The sequence below is a fragment of the Taudactylus pleione genome, unplaced genomic scaffold, assembly GCF_031769625.1.
Source record: "Taudactylus pleione unplaced genomic scaffold, aTauple2 ptg000473l, whole genome shotgun sequence".
NCBI lineage: Eukaryota > Metazoa > Chordata > Amphibia > Anura > Myobatrachidae > Taudactylus > Taudactylus pleione.
The window spans coordinates 7,706,052-7,724,163 of record NW_028284875.1 but is presented as its reverse complement, the minus strand read 5'-3'; the positions used below and the strand labels follow the sequence as shown (position 1 = coordinate 7,724,163).

The window sequence follows — 18,112 nt, the reverse complement described above, 5'->3', positions numbered from 1 at the left end:
GTCAGAGCAGTACAGAAGAGAAGACTTCCCCCAAACCAACACTTCTACAGAGAGCTTGCCTTATTACAGGCACACCAAGGGCCTGATTCAGACCCGCTGACACGAGCGGGTCGATGGTGGGGCACTGCACACGTGCGAGCCCGGAGCAAGTGAGAAATTCACTCGCTCTGGGGCTTGCTACAAACGGGGCGGCTGTCGAAGTTGATCGACAGCTCGCTCCGTTTTTGTAGGCAGGGAGGGGGGGTGGCTGGTCAAACGGAGGCGTTCCTGAAGGGACGCCTGCCGTTTGAGGGCGGCCCTACTGACATCACGAGTCATGTCAGTAGGGCCGCCCACAAATGGCAGGCGTTCCTTCTATTAGAGCAGGAATCTCACTGGGGCTTGCGGGAACGAGACCCTACCACAAGGGACTCGTCGCAAGCCCGATGGTTGCAACCATCGCAACCATCACTTGGCTACTCTCAAAAGCTGTGGGTGGTCACCCACAGCTTAGCGAGTGGCCAGGAGGCCCTGATTCAGAGCGTCGCGCTCGCTTTTTGCAAGCGCCTCTGAATCAGGCCCCAAGTCTGCAACTCTGAAACTAAATCTGGCTACACCTTTCATTAAAAACAACCAACAGAAATCATCCAGTACAAATACTGTGCACAGTATATCATTTACTTATTACAGTATATAATTTGTTATTTTTTAATAAACTCTCTAACTTTTTTTTTCACATCGAAATCATCACATTTTCTCTGGATTATTTCAGCAAAACTACCACCTGCTTTCAAGCAGTATATAACTGCGCAGTGGGTTGTGTTTTGCCTATATTTTTGTTTTTGCAAACCATATTTTGCAGCAAACATTAAAGGGGCCTACACACGGTACAATTTGCAAACTATCCAATCTCGTTTGCGATCTCCCTTGAACTCTCCCCGGCAGCTCCAGTGAACGATGTGCAGCAAAAGCTGCACGATGTACACCAGATCTATTGTGCACGATGTAATGATTTGCATATATATATATATATTAGATCGCGTGCGATAGCAAAGAGAAGTTTGCACAGATCAGGGAGATCTGTGATATATGCATCTTTTAAAAAAAATTAAATAATCACAGATGGACGGGGTTAGTGAGATCAGTCTATGCTTGTTTTTATAAAAAATGAAAACCTGTGTTAAAAAAATAAAATAAACTGCGTGCGTTAGGCACCCCCTAGGAGGGTTAGGATTAGGCTAGGGGAAGGGGGGGTTGGGGGGAAGAATTAATAAATCGGGATCTTCACCCTTGCCGGGCTGCCGGTGGTAGTACCCACTACACACACAGTTCTGGTTGTACTAAATACAGGGGACAAATGACGTAGGGGCCCCCTGTATCAAGCACAACCAGCACAGGGCTAATCAAAGCCAGTCCTGGTTGCCAAAATAAAGAGGACAACGTAGGGGTCCCCTGTATTTAGAGCAACCAGCACTGGGCTCTGATCCGGTCCTGGAAATGCAGGGGGAAAAAAATGTATAGGATTCCCCTGTAAATTCAACAACCAGCACCAAAACTTTTTCTAGCGGGGGTGGAGGGGGGCGGTAGTATGCCACAGCCAAGGGAACTCTTTCCCCAGCAAAAGCATTACAACTGACCATTGAAGTCAATGGCGGGAACCGCTCATTGGCTAAGAGGCGGAAGGCTTGCTTCTCTCAGCCAATGAGCGCTCAGCATCAGGATTTCTATAGTGAAATCTCACGTCGGAGCAGTCGTTTGGGAAGTACTGTCCTAATGCTCCACATGCTGGTACTTGTGGTTCTCCAAGTACTAGAATGCGGGGAGGCTTGCTGGGACCTGTAGTTCCACAGCAAAAGAGAATATTTTAATCTCTTTACTTGCACCACACTATACACTATCAACCCGGCACCCACCGCTCCAGGGCTGCCGGGGATAGCCCGGGCTATCAGCCTAGGCCTGGGGGATTCCTTTTTTTTGGGGAAGGGGGGGGGGGAGGGACCCGGTGAAAGGGCTCCCCCGACCTGTAGTTTATGATATGCCACTCATCGTTTCGTGTGTATGCAAACTGAACGATGTGATGGCAGACACAAAAACATGTAGCACGGATCAGGGATATCCGTTATATATATATATATATATATTTCAGAATAATACAAAGAAAATATTTATAAGTTGTAAATATCTTTTGTAGTATTCTAATTATTTTTATATTCAAAACTCTGCATTACGACAGGGGAGGCTCTGCCTAGCCCGACCCCACAATCTCTAAGGCAGCGGTTACCAAACTTTCTCAGTTCGAGGCACCCTTAGGGACTCCATAATTGTTTTTCAAGGCCCCTAATCCAAAATAATAAGTATTTATAACCCTAAACCTTTGCCTCCCCCCCCCCCCCCTTAAGCTGGGCATCCACTATACAATTTTCTGTCAGATATCTGTCCAATCTGGCTGGTTGGAATAAAAACCTGGTAATGTATGGGAGCAAATGACAATCATCCATTTGCTCACAAACACTGGTTGTTCAGACGAATTGGGTAAAACACACAAATTTAACCAAATTTAACAATTTTGTTGTCCTTTTTTCAGTGTTTAAAACCATATTATCGACTGTCATTTGCTCCCATACATTACCAGGTTTTCATTCCAACCAGCCAGATTGGAGAGATATTTGACAGAAAATTGTATAGTGGATGCCCAGCTTTACTTACCTTTAGTTATGATTGCTAGCACCGTTCTGCAGCATCATATCTCAGATCAGACACTTCCTGTCTGATCTCCCATGATGCATTGCGTTGCAGGACCCCATTCAGCAAGATGCAGTCCCTGGATTCACTGCCTGTTGGTTTCCTCGGACAGGACAGCTCCTGCACACAAAAAAAATTATTTTTAAAAATTCGCTGGGCAGTCTCGTTAGGCCGCCGTGACACCTCAGGGAACCATGGCTTCTAGTTTGGGAGCCTCTACTCGAAGGAAATGTAAATATTGGGCTGTTTTTTCATGTGTAGAGCTGCTCCTCAGCCACCAGCTACAGCAGGAATAAGTTAGTGAAATTTCCCCCTTCCTTGAAGCTTTTAGAAATACATCATCCTGTCAAATGAAATCTACTTGTGCCTGTATGTGAGGGATTTGTAGAGTCCAGCCTGAATTTATCAAGACCTGGCTTGCTTCCCATCCTTCCACTCTTTTGTATTCTGGCTGTTGCCTTCAACTTCACGTACAAAGCTTTTACTTAGCTGTACATGCAGCAAAATAGGCTCCACATCCCAAATATCTGCTGCAGGGCCAAAGTTTTTCAATTATTATTTGTTTATTACCATTTTTTTACTTCACTTGATTCCAGTATGATTTCTTTTTGTACATTTTATATCAACCATTATTTGATTAAGATGCATGTCCTCATAATTATTTCACAGAATCAAAACCTGCGTGCTTCTCAAACCTATGGCGATATTGATCAATTTAAATTCCGCTGGCTGATTCCTTTGTCTGCTCTGCAGGTCAGGATGGGCAATGCTGCAGGTAATAATAGAATATTAGTGTGTATTACAAATTATAATATTGTAGAAAGTAGGAAAGTTCTGGATTTTTTTTTTCACTGAACATATTGACCATTCTTTCATATCCCCATGTTTAAAAACTATTTGAATTCCTCCCCCATAGGGTTATTCCATGTTAAATGGACCAGGGGTACCCACCGATCATCTCCAATATTGATAAAATTGTACATGAAGGTTGGTATATATGTCAGACTAACTTAAGGTGGGTACACACCTCACCGATATATATCTGCAGTCTGTGCAGAATATATGTTCTGCATACAGACCGCCTGATCTGTCGTGACTGACATCACAACTGGGCGGGCATTTAGATGCGCCTGCCCATTTGAACTGTCAATCACGGCTGCCCGTGCAGCAAGTGTATGGGCGGTTGTCTGACTGCCCGTACACACAGCACGATGCCCCAATATATCTGCAGATATACAGCCGTTGTGATATGTCTGTGAACGATGTCGTTCAGACATATCGCTGGTACACACTGGCCAATGCACACACAATGTATCAGACATTCAATTGAATATATCGCCCAGTGTGTACCAAGAATTAGTTATTAACTTAATATTGTCAAGTAAATTTTTCCCAAAGACATATGTGCCAACTTGCATGTACAAAATGATTACCTAGGATGAACCATCTGTGTTTTGCGCTGTTGGCACGTCTGTTTTTATATAAAATAACAAGCATTTGCCCCTATTTTATGTTTGTACGCCCTTAGGGATTACTACTGTTTTGGCTAAGAGCGTCCTATTTTCACATTGTATGGGCAAAAAACATTAAATGTGTAATATTCGCGTATTAACGATGAATGTGTTGGTATATTGTGTATGTGTTTATTATGTATGCATATATTTAAACAACAGCATGTAAAGTTTCATGGGCTAGACAAGGGTCTTTAAATAAAGCAAAACATTGTAGGTTGAATCACTAAAGTGGCAGCTATATATACAGTGCCTAGCAAAAGTATTCCCCCCCCCCCCCTTGCATTTTTCATGCTTTGTTGCCCCACATTCTGGAAATAAAATGGATTGTTTGAATGTGTGCTTCATTTCATTCACAGAACATGCCTACAACTGTGAAGTTGTGTTTTTTTTTTTTTTGTTAATCAAACATTTAAGACAACATAACAAAACTTCAGCGTGCATAACTATTCACCCCCATAAAGTTAGTACTTTGTCGAGCCACCTTTCGCGGCAATTACTTTGGATAAGTGGCCATTCCAACACATTTAAATGTTTCCCCTTAAACCACTGGAGTGTTGCTTTAGCAGTATACTTCGGGTCATTGTCCTGCTGGAAGGTGAACCTCCGTCCCAATCTCAAATCACAGGCAGACTGAAACAGGTTTTGTGCAAGAATATCCCTGTATTTAGCACCATCCATCTTTCTCTTGAATCAAATCAGTTTCCCAGTCCCTGCTGCTGAAAAACATCCCCACAGTGAAACATGGTGGTGGCAGCATCATGCTGTGGGGATGTTTTCCAGGTGTTCTTGGGGTGATGGGATGTGTTGGGTTTGCGCCAGACATAGCGTTTTCCTTGGTGGCCGAAAAGTTAAATTTTAGTCTCATCTGACCAGAGCACCTTCCTCCATACATTTGGGGAGTCACCAACATGCCTTTTGGCAAACTCAAATCGTGTCTTATTTTTATCACTAAGTAATGGTTTTTTTCTGGCCACTCTTCCATAAAGCCCAGCTCTATGGAGTGTATGGCTTATTGTGGTCACATGCACAGATACACCAGTCTCTGCTGTGGAACTCTGCAGCTCCTTCAGGGTTACCTTTGGTCTCTGTGCTGCCTCTCTGATTAATGCCCTCCTTGCCCGGTCTATGAGTTTTGGTGGGCGGCCCTCTCTTGGCAGGTTTGTTGTGGTACCATGTTCTTTCCATTTGATGATGATGGATTTGATGGTGCTCCGGGGGATCATCAAAGATTTTTTTATTTTTTTATAACCCAACCCAGAATTGTACTTCTCAACAACTTTGTCCCTGACTTGTTTGGAGAGCTCCTTGGTCTTCGTGGTGTTGCAGCCTCTGGGGCCTTTCAGAAAAGGTGTGTTTATAATGACAGATCATGTGAGACATAGATTTCACACAGGTGACTTCATTTCACTAATTATGTGACTTCTGAAGGTAATTGGTTGCACCAGAACTTTTGAGGGGCTTCATAGCAAAGTGGCTGATTACATATGCACATGCCAATTTTCTGAATTTTATTTATATTATTTTATTACCAGTTATTTATATAGCGCACACACATTCCACAGCGCTGTACAGAGAGAATTTGTCCATTCACAGCCGTCCCTGCCCCAGTGGAGCTTACACTGTATATTCCCTACCACATGCACACGGTAATTTTGTTAGGAGTCAATTAACCTACCAGTATATTTTTGGAGTGTGGGAGGAAACCCACGCAAGCACAGGTAGAATATACAAACTCCACACAGTTAGGGTCGTAGTGGGTATCGAACCAACGACCTCAGTGCTGTGAGGCAGTAATGCTAATCATTACACCGTCTGTGCAATATAAAGATTATTTTTTTATATATATATCTTTCTCATTTCACTTCACCAAATTAGACTATTTTGTGCAGATTTATCACCTAAAATTCAGATTTAAAAAAAAAAAATTACAGGTTGTAATGTAACAAAAAAGGTAAAAAGCCAAGGGGGTGAATACTTTTGCAAGGCACAGTAAGGGCATTGTCTATCTGCGCCAAACTATTCTTTTGTACAGTACACCTCATCCTGCAACTTTTACTGAACACCATTTTTTAAGCTAGATATTGTTTTTAACTATGTATTCATATGAACAGGCATTGCTGTTTTGGTATAAGACTGGCACAGCTGGTCTCTGTATACATGGCAATGATTCTCCTTTATTGGCTGAACAATAAAAAGTAATATATGAAGTAAAAGATGCAGATAGCATGTGTAAACTAATAAATAGTCATCTGGGGAGGTAGTAAATTTTCCGACATTTACAATGACCTCGACGGCAGAGTATGTGGACACAGTACTAATGTTACTAAAAGCATTGTAACCGTGTCAGCGTTATAACTTTAATCATGCTGCTTTACCATCATGTTTAAAGTTTCCCGACCTTAGATTGGTATGATTTCCCAACATTCACAGTCATCGGATGGTGGACAACTCACTTAGATACTATAGCTGTGATTAAATTGTTGTTTCACCTGCAAATAAGTATTTTTATCTGAAACTTCCCATACAGAAGCCTCAATGTGCTCATTGTGAGGGCTGTAATTGGTGTATTTATCTTGTCACATTACTCAGGAACAGAAAATAACTGCTTGTGGGAACTTATTCATACAAAATCTGAACTTCAAGGAAGACCAGAAACCATATTTCAGCTCTGTAGCAGGTATGTGTTTATCTGCACTATGGGAAAAAATGTATATGTATAATCTAATATTTACAATGGGTGAATCCGACTTGGGCTGTGCTGATTACTTTGATATGCAACACTTGTATATCTGTGTGTGACTGAGTCTCTGAATCTGCATACAAAGTGCAATGATGCAACGGCCGCAGCTTTTTTCCACGCCATGTTCTGTATACAGACTCAGGCGCACACAGATATACAAGTGTTGCATATCAATTAATCAGCAGTGTCTGCTGGTGTGTCCTAGTTGTATCACATTGCGATGCATTTTCGGCAAATAAAAAGGCCATACGCTGACATAGATGCACAGGACTTGGTGTTTCACTTGTGCAAGGTATGTCTCTCTGCATGGCGTATTGAGGCTAGGTGAGCAAGGACACATCTGTAATATATGTAATATTACATATATATATATATATATATATAATGTATTTATCTTCACACAAACACACACGTGCAAAGACACCAGTTGAATGTATCATGCTTTCTTAGAAGTACAGATATGTCTCCTTGTCTACCCTCCATGCATTACGAGTCGCATTACACAGGGCGCATGAGAGCCATCAGCTCTTGTGCGACTCGGCCCGGCAATGGGAGTCTGTAAAATCATCACAGTAGAACAGTGGTTCTCAAACTCTGTCCTCAGGACCCCACACAGGTCATATTTTCCAGGTCCCCCAGCAGGTGCACAGGTGTATTCATTACTCACTGACACAGTTTAAAAGATCCACAGGTGGGGATAATTATTTAAATTTTGATTCTGGGAGGAGACCTGGAAAACATGCACTGTTTGGGGTCCTGAGGACCGAGTTTGAGAACCTGTGCAATAGAACATGGTGTAGAACACAGCTGCTGACACTGTAACGTAGCATTTCGTATACAGCTGCAATTGCACACAGAACATCCACATGCCGCATATCATTTAAATCAGTAAAGTCTGCTTGTGCGTCTTATTCGCATCACATTGCAAATAAGCTACATTTGCGTCGAAAGATGTTTGTCATGAGTAAACTCGCATGGGACTAGGCGTGACTGGAAGGGCTGTTTAAATGCAACTGCAGCAACAATGACAGAGGACACATCTGTAACAGTGATAGACCGCACAGGAAAAGAAATCTCTTATCACTAGTCCTTCTCAGGCAGTTGCACTAAAACAGGAGCACCGTGTGTGTGGATGCAATTTAAACCAGGACTGACTAAGTATTTTATTATTTCAGTGATTGTGAAAGCAAAAGCAGCACAATTAAAGTAATTCGTTCGATTCTGAGAGAGAACTTCAGGCGAAACATTAAATGTGACTTACCTTTGGAGAAGACCTACAAAGATCGATTGGTACCATTAAGAAACAGAATTCCAATGTCTGCAAAATTAGGTGCGTAGATTTTTTCTAATTAAGAAAAATTATTTTGGAGTCAACTTTATAAAAAATGGAGTAAGGCTAAAATGCTATTCATTGAACAAAAAATAAATAAATATATACCCTTACAATATTACTACAGTGCCTTGCAAAAGTATTCAGACCTAATGGCATTTTCACGTTATTGCTGTAGACTCTCTCACTTTGCCTTTGATCCAAATTAAAATAAATATATCAAAACTGTTCCAGAAAATAACGCATAAAAATCTATTTATGTTTTAAATATTGTAATCAAAAGTCCATATTTGCATAAGTACAAGGCATTACATTATATTATTGGTACAGTTATTTCTTCCATTAATATAAAAACTCCTCTCACCAAGATTCTTTTTATAGATTGTCCATCCAACCTCTGATTGCTTTGTAAACTTAGGCCAAAGCACTTATTGTCTGACACATGGAAACTTACAATATTTAAGTTTCTACATTTTGTTTTGTGCATGGGACCTCCTATCCTCTAATGGTATCTCAGCTTTTACTAATAGACAAGCTATTGCCAAATCCATTTTGAGTACAAAATCCCAGTTAGTGGTCTCAGGGCCTGATTCAGCATGGTTCGCAAGGCTTCCTTCGCAGTCACCCGGCTGCTGCAAAATTATGAAAATGAATCGCAATACTATACAAAGACACCCGCCACTTTATCAAGCCACCCTCTTCCCTTTACTTACACCCGCAGTACTATTGCAAGTGTGCAAAAACATCGGTGACATCGAGAACCATCGGACCCATACGCACAGTTGTTGTTGAACTCACTCACAAACTGCTAATCTTCCTGTCGGTATCTAGAGCTCAGGCTGCGTATGCCATTGCAGGGGGTTAATTATGTACGCCCTTGTAACGGCGTCCAAATGCACAGGCACGCTTGCATTGCACTGACCACCCCCCTTCCACACCCCCAGTCACTTCCTGTCAATCACTTAGCACTTGTACTGTGTGCTCACTGTGATCGCTTCTCTATCGCAGTGACCGGTATGCACACTGCGATGCATACGCAGAACACACACATCGGCAGTTGTGATCCGTGCTGAATCAGGCCCTTAGTCCTTGAATAGGAAACCTAGGAGCATATTCAATTGTAAACACAATTTTCTCACAGCCGCAAGGTTTTGCCTATTTAACTGCTGGGGAGAAATTCAGCCGATTTTTATTTATTTCTTTTTTTCACAGCCCAGAGCAGGTGCAAAGTGAATGAAAATCCCCACCACCACCCAATGACTAAGTAGGCAATTGAATGTTTCCAGTTAGCTTAATTAGTCCAATAATTACATGTCATTGGTGTGAAAAAAGGCCTCTAAATACCACAAAATAAACTTTGTTAGTTTATGCACCCCCAAATTTAATGACAGTATGTATTTTATGAAAAATTTATTTTTTACATTTGTTTTAATTAAGTGACCTCAAAGTTACCCCACAATCTTTTTTTTTTTTTTTTTATTACTTAAACTTTATTTTGTTTGTAATTAGACAGTGGTTTTTTTTTTTTCTCTTTTCTTTCAAAGGCGCAAAGCCATTTAATGCATTTATATAAATCAAAAATCAGTAACACAGATACCCACAGTAATGAAAACAAATTATCTCAACATCCAGTTAATTAAGTCTTTATATTGTTATGGGGGATGTATTTGGCTTACCTCAGGCATAAAATCCATACATAATGCTTCCTTATGATCTTTAAGTAAATTCTTATTATAAACAAAGAAATGTGTCTACAAGTAAAAGTGCTTGAATAAATAAAAGGAAAAAAAATAACCCAACTCATATACAGTATAAAGAACACAATAAATAGCCCTTGCTTAAGGGGCTTACCTAGATCAGGTATCCTTTAGTGTCTCTGCACTCCGCAATGGAGCAAATCCTTACTCATGTAAGGTTGTTCCTCTTTGACTGCTGACTTTTCCAATTATGTAATTGTGTGGGACAAGCTCTGAACTGCAACACAAGCTTTTTCAAATTAAAAAATGCCATCTTTCTTGTTCTAGTACCTCTGGAAGTACAGAATGGCCCCTAAAAGCCACCATTTGTACCAGTAGATAATCAGAATGGAAGGGACTCTGGGACCTTCTGTATCCTTTCCATGAATGGAATAGGTGGCCATACACTCTAAAATTATCATCCTGATCAGACTATTATTTGCTAATTGGGCTGAGTTTTACATTTTGTTTTCCAGAGGTCAAGGTTGATATTTTATATTTAGTGAATGGTGAATTAAAAAATTTAGATAAATCAGGTCATGTTTTTTTTTCTGCTTTCTCAAGTTTAAAAAAGTTCATATTTCATAAATAAATTATATAATACTTAAATTTGCATCAAATGTACAGTGTGTGTGTGTGTGTATGTGTGTGTATATATATATATATATATATATATAAATATTTTTTTTTATGTGAAATGGTACACAAATAGTTATACTTTTGTGTGTGTTTTGCACCTGGAACATAGCTCGAGGCACCAGCAATAGTCTGCAAGCATATTCACATCCCAGAGGCCCTGGTACCTCTCTTCCATCACTCAAATGTCTTGATGAAAGGGCTCTCATGGCTCCTCGCTGAGATCACCATAGTTTTCAGGAAAGTACTCTAAATATGAGCTGAGGAAATGCATGTTTATGGACTTACATTACCAATTTTAGATCCTAAAAAGGCATGATACATTTTCCTCACAAAAGGAGTGAAGACTGCCGCTCTGACATGGTGACTAGACCACAGACCTGTTTGGGTGATTCTTGCACTATTTTATAAAACAATTTACTCAGAGACCTCAAGCCATGCTACCTGGAACAGAGAGCAGCAATATATCAGCACACCTTAAACCCCCTCCCCCCCAGCTTGCGGACTATTGCTGGTGCCTCAACAGAGATGTTCCAGATGCAGAACACACTCGAAAGTCTTTGAAAATGTCCTTTATTCCAGAACAACTGTATATGTGTAGCAAAATAAATATATATATATATATATATATATATACATACATACATACATACACACACACTATATATTTGATGCGAATGTAAGTCTGCTTTGTAACAAACATTATAATTTGAAAAGAATATATAATTTTTTAACGAAAAATTTACTTATTAAACTTGAGAGAGCAAACCTGACCTGATTGAGCAAAACAAGTTCTATTTTTGAATTCACCATGCACTAATTATAAAAGTTCACCTAACAAAACCTCAATCTCAAAAATGATGCAGACCAGTGTAAAGTGACAGCGTATTGCTGCGACCAAGCACCAATTATCACTTTTTCAGGCATGAGAAATCTTTCAGCATGCCTGAAAGATCTGATAGTGGATAATAGTCAACATCAGACTGACAAATTATCTAATAGTGTATGGAAATGTCAGATAATTGGTCAGTCTGTATTATGGCAAATTTTCTCACCATGCATAGCCAGCATTAGTCTTTCTACTTCAGGGTCCATAGAAGGTCCACAGGAAACCTTGAGGGGCGGCCCTACTGACATCACTCGTGATGTCAGTAGTGGACTTCCGGCTCTATTAGAGCTGGAAGTCCACTTGGCATTGCGAATGCTGAGACCCTACCCCAAGGGTCTCCTCGCAATGCCGATGGTCGCGACCATCGCCAGGCCGCTTGCACAAGCTGTGGATGGTCAGTCAGCTGTGCGAGCGGCCTGTAGACTGGAACTAAAAATAGGGACTTCCTGATTCAGAGCGAGCGCATGCACGCAAATAGCGTGCGCCTCTGAATCAGGCCCTCAGTCCTTTCCCAGCCATCCACCATCAAGAAATCTGCCAGGCCGAAGAAGCAGCCCTGCAGTACCACACTTCCAGCTGCCAAGCCTGATGACAATTCCTCCACTTGTCGGGATGGGCCTCCTCCTGGGGGACCCAAGGGTGGGAGGCAGACTTCTTCAGTTCACCCAGTACTGGTGTCAAACTACCACAGATTCCTGGGTGAAGGAAGTTGTCTCCCTGGTGTATGCCCTCTCCTTCCACAGAAGGCCTCCCCATTAATTTCTTTTGCACAGGACTTCCGAAAAACTTGGACAAGGCTGTGGCGATTCAAGAGATGGTACAATCCATGCTGCAGGCAGGGGTCATTGTACCGGTCCCATCGTCACAAAGAGGAACATGGTATTATTCCAGCCTTTTTCTAGTCCAGAAGCCAAACTGTTCTTACCGTCCTAATCTCAGGTCCCTGAACAAATTCCTCAGGGTACCCAGGTTCAGAATGGAGACCCTACGCTCAGTTATACTGGCTATGGTACCTGGAGATTTTGATTTCACAATCGCCGAGTGTCAGTCCGCTCAGCAATGCAGTTACTGAGATCCATGGTGTCGACATTAGACATGGTGGAGTATGCCCGGTTTCATTCCAGCCTCTGCAGCTATTGATCCTCTCCAAGTGGGACTGATTTCCCCATCATATACGGACTCAAATGATGGTGCTCTCTCCGGAAGTACACCTGTTGCTAACCTGGTGGCTACATACGGCTCACCTCACCAAGGGGATTCCCTTTTGGATCTCGGACTGGGCCCTTCTGACGACGGATGCCAGTCTTCGGGACTGGGGTGCAGTGACTGGTCCACACTCATTTCAGGGAAGGTGGACCACAGGGGAATCTGCGCTTTCAATCAATATATTGGAACTGCGGGCAGGCTTCAGGGCTCTGCAGCAAGCCAGGCTGTTGCTTCCCGGAAACCCCGTGCAAGTACAGTCAGACAATGCCACGACAGTGGCTTATCTAAACCGTCAAGGAGGAACTCTAAGTCAGGCGGCAATGACAGGTGTCACGTATTCTGACATGGGTGGAAGGCCATCTACCAGCCATAATCGGCGGTGTTCATTCCAGGAGTGCAGAATTGGATAGCTGACTTCCTCAGCCATCACGACGTGCATCCAGGGGAATGGTCTCTTCACCAAGAAGTGTTTTAACTCCTAGTGGACAGGTGAGGCCTTCCAGACATGGACCTCATGGCCTCTCGACTAAATCACAAGCTGCTTCAGTACGGGTCCAGGACAAGAGACACCAGTGCTCTCTTGTGGATGCTCTGTCAATCAAGTGGACTTTCCAGTTTGTGTACCTGTTTCCTCCAATCTCCCTCCTTCCTCGAGTAATTCAGAAGTTCAAACAAGAGGGAGGCATGGTCCTGCTGGCTGCTCCAGCGTGGCCCCGACATCCATGGTACTCAGGAGGTCATTCAGACCCGTTCTCAAGCAGGTCGATGTTCCCCCACTGCGCATGCGCACGACGGAGGGAGCTCCGTCGTGCGTATGCGCGAGACCCGGCGAGCGACGGGCTCTCCATCGCTCCGGGTCTCGCACCAAAGGGGGCGTGCTGTCGATGTTGATTGACAGCACGCCCCCTTTGGTGGGCGTGCCTGCCAGATGGAGGCGTTCCCATAGTGATGTCAGTGGGAGTGATTTTGGCTCTGATAGAGCCAAAATCACTCTAGGGCTTGCAGCGAGACCCTACCGCAGGGTCTCCGTCGCAAGCCCAATGGTCGCGATGATCATCATGGACGCTCGCATATGCTGTGGGTGGTGACCCACAGCTATGCGAGCGGCCAGGAGGCCGCTCCATTTTCATGGAGGAGGGCACTGATTCAGAGCGAGCGCTCTGGTCAGAGCATTCGGCTCTGAATCGGGCCCTCAGATCTTCGGAGTCTCTCCTTGAATGGTGTTGTCCAAAAAGTTATGACCCCCAGATGTTTAGGATACTCAGAGTGTTGGCTTTTCTGCAAGCGGGTTTAGACCTTGGTCTCCGCCTTGCTACACTGATGGTCCATATCTCTGTTCTTTTCAGTGTGGTTCCAGCGAAAGATTGCTCCTCTTCCTGACATCCGCACTTTTCTGCAGTGGGTCCTTCATATCCAGCTTCCGTTTGTCCCTCCTGTAGCACCTTGGGATTTGGCTGTTGTCCTTAAGGCTCTCCAGAGCCCTCCATTTCAAGCACTGGGTTCAGTGGATCTCAAATGGCTTACTGCCAAGACTGTTTTTCTTCTGCCCATTGCTTCCACCAGAAGAGTTTCTGATTTAGGGGCTCTCTCACCATTCCCCATTTCTTGTTTTTCATAGGGACAGGGCAGTGCTTCGAACTCGCCCTGGGTTCCTTCCTAAGGTGGTCTCTAGTTTCCACATTAATGAAGAAATTATTGTGCCGGCCTTTAATTCCTGAGACCTCTCGGCAGGGGAGGCCTCATTAGAGGTGGTACGTGCCCTCAGGATTTATGTGGATCGTACAAGTTCTCTTCAGAAATCGGACTCCTTGTTTGTACCTTTTGGTTTCTACAAGAGAGGATGGCCAGCCAATAAACAAACTTTGGCTAGATGGCTTCGCATGACTGTCTCTGAGGCTTACATTCATGAGTGCCTTACAGTCCTGCCCTCTATTACTGCTCATTCTACTCTGTCTATAGGCCCTTCGTGGGTAGCTAGTCATGGTGCCTCGGCTGTACATATTTGTAAGGCGGCCATGTGGTCTTCTATCCAGACTTTTTTGAGATATGGCTTTGATACCTTTGTCACTCAGGATGCTTCCTTCAGGCGGCAGATTCTCCTTTCTGCACAGGAGCATCCCCGCCCTTGAGGGTACTGCTTTGGGAATCCCCAAGGTTTCCTGTGGACCTTCTATGGACCCTGAAGTAGAGATATGGTAAGAACTTACCTTTTGTTATCTTTTTCTACGAGGTCTATGTGTGAGAATGTGATACTAGTGTGTTCCAGACTTTCTTCTCTTTTATCCTCCTCCGGCTTTTGGCTTGCTACGTAACTGAGGAGCCTCCGGCCCGGGGGCGGGGTATAGAGGGAGGCCCCGTTGCATCCTGGGAGAAAAAAAATGTAACTGCATGGTGCCCAAATGTCTTCGTCATCACCTATACCCCCCCAAGGTTTCCTGTGGACCCTATGGACCTTGTCGAAAAATATATAAAAGGTAAGTTCTTACCATATCTCTACAATAAAATAAAAAATCTCCAGACAAATAAGAAAAAGGAATGGTCACACTTCTATATACCTTAGAGGGGGAGACCATTGTTTCCTCTGCCTACTCAGGTGTATAATAACCCATACTTAAGTGCTGCCATGAAGTCTGAAAAGGAAATCATTGTTCCATATGTATGGAGTATATTCCTTCCCTGATGTAGGTACCCACTATGAAGTGATTTTTTGACTGCACAGGGGCAGGAAACATTTTAGCCCTATTCACCCCCTTAGGAATGTCCTGACTGTCTCATTGTGGCTGTAGCACATTTCAATATTCAAACACCAACTGTCATCCCAAGTGCTGCTAATCATCATAAGCAGTTGGTGTGGTTCTCATATTTCACAGGTTTTCAAACTCTGTCCTCAGGACCCCAACAGAGCATATTTTCCAGGTCTTTTCACAGAATCACTAATTATATAATTATCTCCACCTGTGGATCTTTTAAAACATGTCGGTGACTGATGAACACACCTGTGCATCTAGGTGATCTGGAAAACGTGACCTGTGTGGGGTCCTAAACACTGTTTGAGAACCACTGCCCTATTTAAATAGTGTGGGAAGTAAGAGGGAAATATATTGCTACAGAAGTGAGGGAGGGGAATGTCAAATGTTTTACAACACAGGCGAGGGAGGGAAATGTGTTAGCAGTTGCGGCTTAAGGCATGGGCTAGCAGGTCCGTCGCCCGTAACGCCATTACCTAAAGGGCGCAGCCCTGTCTGAACTCACCATTGCCTGGCTTTGTGAAATCCCGCCTCCTGCTAGTGTTATTGAGTTATACGATTAGGGGGAGGGTGCGGCAATGCAGCACAGGACGTCGCTGGGCGCAGAGAAGCCTAACTCCGGCCCTGCCTGTTAGTACACAGGTGAGGTAGGGTAATGTCTTACTATAGAGATGAAGGATTATTGTGTTATTTGAGTGGTGAGATAAAAATGGAAAAAGTAAATATCTAAGGTCTACCCATGTGAAACCAGGTGCATCAGCTAGTAGAATATATATTAAACTTGTTTGTACTAGACACACATGTTTATACAATAGTTGCACTAACACTTTATGGAATTTGTGTTCTTAAATTAAATTACGTTACTGATTTTTACCTGTCATGAGCAGTAATTTTTGAAAAATGTTCACTCATACTATACAATTTATTAACAGCATCGACAAGATCATTAAGAGTGCTAAAACACAGCCCTAGCACCGACTGGAACAGTGGCACAAGTAAGGGCAATGGACTAGATTCAGATGACTGCAGCCTAAGCAGCAGCACGCACAGTAGTGGTTGTCAAACAACTGATAACGTGCGGGAGTCCAAAAATGGCTCTCCAGTCAAGCATCTGAAACAGAGCGTCTCAGACCTACCACACACAACAATGAAAGAATCGGACATTCTCACCGATGATGAAGATAATTACAGGGTACCAATTAGGACACCCTGTATGACCAGCACCAAGAACAGCCCAACACAAGACATTGAAGTACACTTCCAGAATCTAAACATCGCGGAACATTCCAACATTGAATCAAAATATGCTGAACCCACTACAACTGATGTGGAAGGTAACTTCCAAGTAAAGGAACACCCAAAACTTGTACGGGGCCATTTCTGTCCAATTAAACGTAGAGTTACTGGCACAAAGAGAGAACAGGGGATTATACAAGCAATGAAAGACCACCATGAATCTCTTGACAGCCAGTCAGATAGTGGAAATATTGATCTAAATGCTATCTTGGAGAGGGAATTTAGCATTCAGAGTTTAACGTCAGTAGTAAATGAAGACTGTTTTTATGAAACAGTTGGGAACTATGACAAATCTTAGCTCGTTTAGTTAGTGGGGAAATCCCAGCTTGCATAATTTTGTTTTGCAACATTAATGACATCAGAAATATGTATTAAAGTCTCAAAATTATGGGAACATTGAGGTGATAAAAACCTGGTATTGCTTTAGTTGGGATTTCCTTTTTGTTTCATTACTATCTATACGTGGACTAGAAATTGCTGAAAAACTACTTACTGTATCTGTTAGTTTGTGCACTACTACATTTCGCCACACATTAAGTTATTTTTTTTATTTATTGTGTATTGGAAAAAAAATAAAAGCTGACAATTCAAAATCTTTTGAACAGGTATCAAAATGTTGTCATTCAGTTTGAGAAGTGTAAAATAAGGTATGATACTACATAATGCATGAAGTCAATGAGATTTTAATTATTTTTGTGATATTAAAGAAGTCATGGGTAAAAACCTGAACCACGTCATGTTTTATGATCAGGAAAAATATAGAGTACAGTGAGGATGTTCTCTATAAAAGCCATGTAATTCATTAAATCTCACACTTTACTTAATTATGGCTCTTGATGACTGAAGGCTAAGGGCATTTTTTTTTTATAAAATGTTTAACTTATTTTTGTGTTTTGTGCACCGGAGTGCAGACATTTCATTTTGTACACACAAACTGTTTATACTAAAACTTTATACATGTGTATAAAAAAAAAAAGTGTACTGTAATATTTTGTTGGCTGTTTTATTTTCTCTATCTTGTACAGTAAAATGATTTGTTGCCCTCAATTTGTGGAACTACTTAATCTAACTGAAATGTCTTGTATAATTAAGGTTTGTCCTTACACTTTTATACAATATGCACATCACTCTTTCCAATTTCTTCCAAATACGAGTTGCACCATAGGATGAAAAGAAATAAACATACACATATGGCAAACAAATTCTTAGCACAGTAGACTCCACTGTCCAGTATATAATAGACCCCATGTACACAATATACAGAATACAATCCAATGACCAAAAGGACATCCTGCTC

At 42.3% G+C, this 18,112-nt stretch overlaps 1 protein-coding gene across 3 annotated transcripts in view; it reads left to right on the top strand.

Moving 5' to 3' along the window:
• Positions 1–17,862, top strand: part of TIAM2 (TIAM Rac1 associated GEF 2) — a 176,142-nt gene extending 158,280 nt beyond the window's left edge. For all 3 annotated transcript variants that reach the window (XM_088448965.1, XM_088448967.1, XM_088448966.1), the window contains 4 exons: positions 3,391–3,496; positions 6,825–6,912; positions 8,151–8,305; positions 16,452–17,862. In XM_088448965.1, the coding sequence (XP_088305091.1) occupies positions 3,391–3,496; positions 6,825–6,912; positions 8,151–8,305; positions 16,452–17,113 (1,011 nt within the window). In that variant the 3' untranslated portion in view covers positions 17,114–17,862. The remainder of the gene's footprint in view (positions 1–3,390; positions 3,497–6,824; positions 6,913–8,150; positions 8,306–16,451) is intronic.
• Positions 17,863–18,112: the final 250 nt, after the last annotated feature.